The sequence below is a fragment of the Molossus molossus genome, unplaced genomic scaffold (genome assembly GCF_014108415.1).
Source record: "Molossus molossus isolate mMolMol1 unplaced genomic scaffold, mMolMol1.p scaffold_m16_p_2, whole genome shotgun sequence".
NCBI lineage: Eukaryota > Metazoa > Chordata > Mammalia > Chiroptera > Molossidae > Molossus > Molossus molossus.
In genome coordinates this window covers 130,672,013-130,680,460 of record NW_023425355.1, presented here as the reverse complement: position 1 = coordinate 130,680,460, position 8,448 = coordinate 130,672,013, and the positions used below count along the sequence as shown (strand labels likewise).

At 48.1% G+C, this 8,448-nt stretch overlaps 1 protein-coding gene across 1 annotated transcript; it reads right to left on the bottom strand.

The window, feature by feature from the left end:
• Positions 1-1,947: 1,947 nt before the first annotated feature.
• LOC118635528 (transcription factor SPT20 homolog) lies at positions 1,948-4,674 on the bottom strand. Its single transcript, XM_036270176.1, has 2 exons — positions 2,221-4,674; positions 1,948-1,974 (listed from the first exon to the last, which is right to left on the bottom strand). Exons 1-2 carry the CDS (start codon positions 4,672-4,674, stop codon positions 1,948-1,950), a joined length of 2,481 nt encoding a protein of 826 aa, XP_036126069.1.
• Between the last annotated feature and the right edge of the window lie 3,774 nt (positions 4,675-8,448).

Genomic DNA, 8,448 nt, shown 5'->3' with positions numbered 1-8,448 from the left:
ATGGAACAATAAGTCGTGTGTTCGATTCCACTCAAGGGCACGCACCTCAGCTGTGGTTTGTCCCTGGCCCTGGTTGGGGTTGTGTGGGAGGCAACCAGTCAATGTGTCCCTCTCACATTTATGTTTCTCTTTCTCCCTCTCTCACTCCCACTCTATCTGAACAAAAATGGAAAAATATCCATAGGTGAGGATTAAAAAAAAAATTGCCTTTTTTTTGTTGTTAGGGCAAAAGGCACAGAAACATTACATGTGTACTTAGAAAAACAAATTAGATGTACACAGGGTGTCCTTCAAAGTTGTAACAAAGCAAAATATGAGATGCACAAACAAAAACCTGTGTACAATGTTCGCAGCAACATTATACAAAATAGCTAATAGGTGGAAGCAACCAAAATGCACATCAGTGGAGAAAGGATAAACAGTCCTGGCATATTCCAATAATGGGCTATTGCTCAGAAATAAGAAGGAACCAAGCATTCATACATGTTACAACGTGGATGAACCTCGCAAACATGATGTCAAGGAAAAGAGGCCAAGACACAAAAGGCCCCGTACTGTATGAGTCCATTCACAGGAAATATGTAGATGGGGAAGTCCACCCAGACAGAGGCAAAATGGTAGCTCCTGGGGCAGGGGGAGGGGAGGATAGGAACCAAGGGCTTAATGGGTACAGAGATTTATGTGGGGTGAGGAGATGTTTTCGAAATAGATGGTGGAGGCACAACACTGCACATTAGCAAATGCCACGGAATTGTACACTTCACACGGGTTGCTTCTGTGTCAGTTACATCTCAATCCAAAGAAAGGGGAGGAGAACACAGAAAAGTTCAGGGATCTGTTGAGGCCCATTGAAACACCCCAGGAGGAGAGAAGAGCAGAGGGAGCAGGACAATTGATGAGCACTAAGCAGAGAAGGAAGAGAGAGAAAAGGGGGCTGCTTCTGCTTCAGACTCCAACAAGGCTGCAAACACTTGAAAGGCAAACAAACAAAGCTCATTTGCACATGTTTAGCTATGTATTTTCTGCAGATAAGATAGACTTCTAAAACTATAAATGATTTTAGAAAGAGAGACAACAAGACCTCCCAGAAGGGCCTTGCCCGGCCCTGCCTGCGGCCTGGGGAGGCAGAGCTGGGCTGTGTGGTGGGCGCTGAGTGTGCGGAGCCTCTGGAAGGGCTGGGGCCGCCCGCAGCCCTGTCCTCACGCATCCCGCACATCGAGAGGTCGCCTGTGTCTGCAGCACGTGTGACGAGCATCATTTCTGGTCATTGTAACATTTTTAACACACAATTTTGTAAAAGTTGATTCTCACACGCTGCGCAAAAACCTTCTGAGCTACATAAACACATACCGAAAGTACATTCTTCTGAAAGATGTTGCTAACATTTCATAGGTCCCTTCACCTATGGACAGTGGAACCACAGGAAAAGCCATAACCTTCCTGTCACCTGAACCTGAGGGGCATCACACTACGTGCAAGAAGCCAGCCGCCAAACGACAACGCCTGTATGGCTGCACGCACGGGGAGTGTCTAAAGCAGTCAGGCTCAGAGAAAGCATCTAGCAAGCTGGGTTGCCAGCAAAGGGCAGCTGGTGCTCACGGAGGGGCCCGGGTCCCTTTGGCAGGATGACCCAGTTCCAGAGACCTGTTGCACCACATGCAACTTTCCGTGGTTAAGATGGTATATTTTATGGGACGTGCTCCTTAACCCAGCAAAAAATTTAAAGGTCATTCACCTTGCTAAATTAATCTAACTCTATCGGTATTGTAGATTTACTGTTTCAGAGAAATAATAGGCTTCAGGAGTTTAACCTGAACCTGATGTGAATCTGATATATTTTAGAACATTAAAATAGAAACCACTACGTTAACAACAGCAACAGAAATATTGTAAGCAGAGCAATCCCAGGTTATTAAATCACTCTGTTTCTATGTAAAAATCATGGGGTTATGCTTCTATATAAAGTTTGCACACCTAAAATGAAAAATACCAACACATTAAAATAACCGAGAATAAAGCAAAAACTCAGGATTCACTTGGGTCGATGCCTTTTTCTTTTTCACAAGAAGGAACAGAAGGCAGGACTCAGGATTTGGGAGCGCTGGGCAGGCCTCCACCCTCCTGGCCTCTGGGCTTGCCTGCTGTCTGCTGCCTCCCGCCTGGCTGAGGTGTTTGGGCTGCTGCTGGGGCCATAAGCCCTGGGAACGGCAAGATTCTCACCTGTATCTGCTGCGGCGGCGGTGGTGGCGGCTGCAGCTTCAGCACCTGGGTCCGCTGCGGCCGTGGCAGCGGTGACGGCAGCAGCCGGGGCCGTGGCAGCCGGGGCACAGGTGGCTGCAGCAGCCGGGGCCGCGGCAGACGTGGCGGCGGTGGCGGCGGCAGCCGGGGTCGCGGCTGCTGCGGCAGTGGTGGCGGTGGCACCGGTGGCTGCGGCAGCTGCGGCAGCGGTGGCGACAGCAGCCTGGGCTGCAGCTGCTGCTGCCTGACGGCACAGGGGAGCTGGAACCTCTGCTGGGCAGGGCTTGGCCCAGGTCTTGTCTGGGCAGAACCAGGCGGAGACAGCACAGCTACCCCGGGTGGCAGAACACTTCCTACTCCATTGAAGTGAAAGATGGCAGCTTGCTGAGCAGATAATAAGGCTGCTTGTTGACTGGTGGAACTTTGTGCACTTGGACCTTGTGCATTGAAACCCTGAAACACTGGCTGCTGGGGACCAGGAGCAGGGAGCAGCTGAGGCTGTGGCTCTGGAAACAACTGACAAAGCAGCTGCTGAGGCTGTTGGCCCTTTGAAATGTCCAAGTCTTGTGGGACCCACAGTAGACCCACGGGCTTGAGATTTGCAAAGCTTTCTAAGGTACACTGAACACCTCCTTGAGTGGGAGCCTGCGGTGCAGTCGGCCCTGCATTTGGCGGCTGGCCTCCGGGGGGCAGGCTTCGGGGCTTGGCTCCTGCAGGAGCCCTGACCCCAGGGGCAGAGCCCTGCACAGGGTTGGAACCACTCACCACAGTGCGCACTACCCGGACCGGACCCACCAGGTGGATGACCTTGGGGCCAGCAGACTCGGCTGGGATCTGGCTGGCCGGGCTTGTTTGTGAGGAGCCGGCGGTGGGCTGGGTGGCCGCTGGAAGGCTGCTAGCTCGGTTCACTTCCACAGACGGTTTCTGGGGAAGACTTGGTGGCAACCAAGCAGGAGACGGACACGCATAAACGCTGCTTGCCTTCTGTGCAATAAAACTGTTGCCTGAGGAACTGTTTCCTGAGCTGGAGAAAAGACTGATGGGTGGAGGTGGCTGCTGGACTCCCTTCCCCAGCACTGAAGACGGAGCGGACAGAGCCAGAGGCTGTTTTGCTTCTTTCCCTGGAGAAAGTTGGCTGAGACTGGCTGAGCCACTGCAGCCCAGGGACACTGAGACTGGATATTTGACACTCTTCTGCACTGATTCCTCGGGCTGACCGGCTGCCTTTCCAGCATTAGTCTTGGATCCAGGCATGAAAGTACTGAAATGCTCATCTGCGAAGGAGTGGCAAGGAGACATCTGTCTGTCACTTCTGGCTGCTTTGCTTGGCTGTCTTGGTCCAGAGATAAATAGATCATTAAGAGACTGCATGGAAGTCAGATTTGTTGTCTGGGACTGATCGCCAGCTTGACCTCCAAACAGAGAACTCTCTTTTACCTCCTGGGCTGGCCAGACTGTTGATTGTAAGTCATGTATGACCAGCCTCTCCTCTTCAGTCCATTTCTCCACATCCAATGCAGAAGGGACCTCCAAGGCACAGGGTTGCTCTTTCCACATATCTACACAATCTCCCGGCTTGGAAATTGGGAGGTCAGACTGCTGACCTGCTTGATTTTCTTTGCGTTTTTGGTCAGGAGCCTGTGCCCTTAGCTCAGGAGGGGGTGGCCCACAAGACAGCTCCCGCTGCCGCCGGTTCAGGGAGGCGGTAGAATACCTCTGGAAGTTCCTCCGCATTGCCACAGTGTTCATCTTTTGCTTGTGATAGAGCAGCCTGTTTTCAGTGCAGGCTACAGATACAGAAGGATCAAGGCACAGGGGTTCAGCTGTGGCTAAGATCAGCTGGCTCTCAAGTAAAAGTTTGTCTTCCTGGGTCCATTCCTGGTGATCGCTGGTTATGGAATGTACATCGCAGGCTAACGTCTGCATGGTTGGGCGTAGGAGGATATGCCTGCTTTGGTAACCAGGGGGTTCCCCATGACTGCACTGCCTATAGTCCCGTATCTCTGCTATGACACACCCACGGTGAAAAAGGTTAACCTGAGACTGTTCCAGGAGATCCATCAAAATAGGAGGCAATTCTTCTGCATCCAAGTATTCAAGAAATTCCTTTTCTTCATAAGGCAGCCGAATAGTCTCTGAATATTCTTCATCTAGTCCCTTGATCATCAGTGAGTAACCCTTCTGGCCTGGGTATAGGTTGACCACCAAACAGGGCAAGGGCTCCCTGCTAACAAGCTTCTCTAACAAGTTCACATTGCTTGTCAATTCCTCTGTAACCTCGGACTCTTTCCCACACTCTTCCACGTATATGTCATATAGTTTCTCGTGGAGAGATTGTTCCCCACTAGACGAGTGCTTCCTTTTAGGAGGTCTCTGTTGGGCACTTTCAATGACACCCTCCGCATGGTCCAAAGCTTGTTCTAAAGCTTTATCCATTGTGCTATACAATGGGGGCCCTAAAAAACGAGAAAGTGTAAGTGTGCTTATGCACGGGGTGACTATTCGTCTTAATATCACTATACCGGTTGGTAAGTGCCATCACTGCAGAGTGCAGCGAGCAGCCTCACTTCAAAACAAACACCAAGAACCCACCACCCAGAAAGCAATGCACAAGATACTGCATGAGGTACTTACGATTTGGGGAAGCGGCTATCAGTGCAGGAGCGGTGCAGGAGCGGTGCAGGAGCGGTGCAGGAGCCGCGTAGGAGCTGCTTAGGAGCCGCTACCTCGCAGAGCCTCCTGCTTTCCAGGCTGAGCCGGATTGGGATGGCAGCCTGCTCTGCAGCCGGATCTCTTTCTGGCGCTCCTGGGGGCCGGCGTATCACCTTTGCGCATGCCTGTGCTCGCTGGCCCTCTGCAGGCGGCGGCTGGATTCAAATTTCATTCCATTGCAGCCTGTTGTCACCACTGGGGGGCGCAAAGCCCTAAGCCTACACTTCCTGTTCTGGTGCTACACTTTCTCCGAATGACCTGGCAAGGCATGGCTTTTTCTTTGCGTTTACCCTTAAAAGCATGCACACCAAAGCAGATGCAATCAACGAACAAGTACACACTTTAAAATATACACCAACAGCACTGGTCGGTTAGTTCAGTGGTTAGAGCCTCGGCCTGTGGTCCAGAGAGACCCTGGTTCAGTTCCCGCTAAGGGCATGTACCTCGGTTGCAGTTTGTCCCTGGCACTGGTTGGGTCATGCGGGTGGCAGCCACTCGATGTGTCCCTTTTGCATTGATGTTTCTCTCTCTCTCTCTCTCTCTCTCTCTCCCTCTCTCTCCCTCCTGCTCTATCTGAACAAAAAATGGAAAAATGTCCTCAGGTAAGGATTAAAAAAAAAAAATACACATCAACTTATGAACACTTGGGCTGTTTCCAGATCTTTGCAATTATAAATAGTGCTGCTATGAATATAGGGGTACATATATTCTTTCTGATTGGTGTTTCAGGCTTCTTAGGGTATATTCCTAGAAGTGGGGTCACTGGGTCAAATGGCAGTTCAATTTTTAATTTTTTGAGGTAACACCATGGTGTTTTCCATAGTGGCTGCACCAGTCTGCATTCCCACCAGCAGTGTACTAGAGTCCCCTTTTATCCACACCCTCGCCAGCACTTGTTTGATGATTTGTTGATGGCAGCCCAATTGCCCATCAGTAGATGAGTGGACAAAAAGCTGTGGTACATATACACAATGGAATACTATGCAGCTGTAAGAAAGAAAGATCTCTTATCCTTTGAGAGCAACTGGAGGGACCTGGAGAGTATTATGCTATGTGAAATAAGCCAGTCAGAGAGAGACATGTATCACATGATCTCACTTATTTGTGGAATATAATGAACAAAATAAGGTGATGAACAAAATAGACCCAGAGACATAGAAATAAGATTCAGACTAACAAAATTCAGAGAAGGAGGGTGGGGGAGGTAGAAATAAATCAAAGAACATATAAGCATAACCAATGGACATAGACAAAAATGCTTGAGGGTGGGTGTCAATGGGGGGAAAAGGAGAAACACCCGTAACAAAAATAAATAAATTAAAATAAAATAAATAAAATAAAATACACACCAATTTTTGCAGGAAAGCAATCTCCGGGAAAGGCATGCACTGTGCATTTCTTTCCTCGATGGGTACTTCGTCAAGGATTGTTCCCTTTTCGTGGAATCACTTGTCACCAGTGGCAGGGCTGCTCCTGGTGTCCACCCATTTACCACACCCCAAAGGGTCCACATTTGTGGCTGTGGCGTACGTGGAGGCTTTTGTGCAAGCATCACAATTCTTCATTGAATCTTCCAGCACCTCCTTTCTAATGGTTTTCATATAGATGTGCACGTGGCACGGTATTCTTATACACCTTTTCTCTCTCTGTATTACACAAGGGCATTTTGTAGTTTTTAAAGTATGTGGTGCAGTGGCCAGTTTGGTTCAGCAGTTAGAGTGTTGGCCCAAGGTTTGTGGGTTTGATTCCCAGTCTAGGGCAGGTACCTGGGTTATAGGTTCGATCCCCACCCAGGTGGGGCTCCTGTGGGAGGCAACCAATTGTTGTATCTCTCTCTCTCCTTCCCTCCCTTCCATCTATCTAAAAATCAACAGAAAAATATCCTGAAGTGAGGATTTAAAAAAATATATGTGGTTGGTAAGTTATATTGTCTATGAATTACAGTTCAGGATTAAAGAATTTCTTTTAGAAGGTGATTTTCATCTGAGAGGGTTGGGAACTATTGTTCCAGGTGATGGCAGCAGATTTAATGGAATACTATTACTGTAGGCTATACCTACAGCTCCAGTGGTGGATTTGGAGTGATAGTGAGTCTTAGAGAATGTATGGGACATTGTTTTCCATTATCTCTGTTGCTTTGACATCTGCCAGCCTTGTTGGACCGGTTTTTAAAAGAATCTCTTGATGTTTAGATGTGGAAAGAATGATAAAATGATATTTGTAGTGAAGTCTCACCAATGACAAGAATCCCAGACAAGTTGGTGAAACTCCTGAATTACAGACTACTATAAAATAAATGTGCTTTTAAAGAAGAATATGTTTTACCCTGGCTGGTTTTTCTCAGTGGTTAGAGTGTTGGCCCTCGGACCAATGAGTCACAGGTTCAATTCCGGTCAACGGCATGTACCTTGGTTGTGGTTCGTCCCCGACCCTGGTCAGGGTCGTATAGGAGGCAACCAGTCGATGTGTCTCTCTCATGTTGATGTTTCTCTCTCTCTCTCTCCTTCCCTCCCATTCTATCTGATGATAAATAAAAAAATATCCTCAGATGAGGATTAAATATATATATATATATTTAGACAGAGAGAAAAGGAGAGAGAAACATCAGTGGGCTGCCTCCTGCATGCACCCCCACCAGGGATTGAGTCTGCAACCTGGGCATGTGTCCTGACCTGGAATCAAATCAGCAACCTTTCAGTACACAGGACAATGCTCAACTAACTGAGCCACACCAGCCAGGGCTAAATATGCTTTTTTAAACAAATAGCAATTGTGATCATTATAAACATAATAGATAAAGTTTATCGAAACAGGATTTAAAACTCCGTCACTAAGAGTTCCTCAAAGATGACTCTCATTTGGTAATAGACAAGAATAATTTTCTCCTGGCATATCAGTGGTCTTTGAGCAAATGTACACTTGTGGACTATCTCAAGGGGGCTTGAACTAAATTTAGTTTCTTAACTCTTTCAAAGATCTTTCCCTGACTCTCGTTCTTCCCCTTCACATGCCCCAATTTAGACAAAGCTAAGACTGGATAACTAAGTCATATTTTGCTATCCAACAATATAAATATCTAACTTTAAGAAAGCCTGCATCAGTGAGTCAACATGAGCTCTGACCCTCATTCAAAACACTACCTTAATCTCCCAACTTGAACAGATCAATTTAACTGCGGACCAGACTCTTGCAGGCTTCTCACCAACCATGATCCCGTTCACCTTCTGTGCCCAGGAATTTGCTGTGTGTTGGGTCTGAAGAAGGGCCAGTCTCTAACAGTATTCCATTTAGGTGGAGGAGCTAATTAGAAAGGCAAAGCTCTGCTTTCTTGTTGATCTGAACTAGACATTTTGTTGGATGAGACGTGGCACATTGGACCTCTGTTTGAGCCAGGTTATGCTCCTGAAAATGAAAGAAGTCCAAGACTTCTGCTGGCTGCTCCTGGCCGGCAGACTAGACTTTCCAGCTTCTTAGCATGACGCAGGAGGAAGGCTGGGC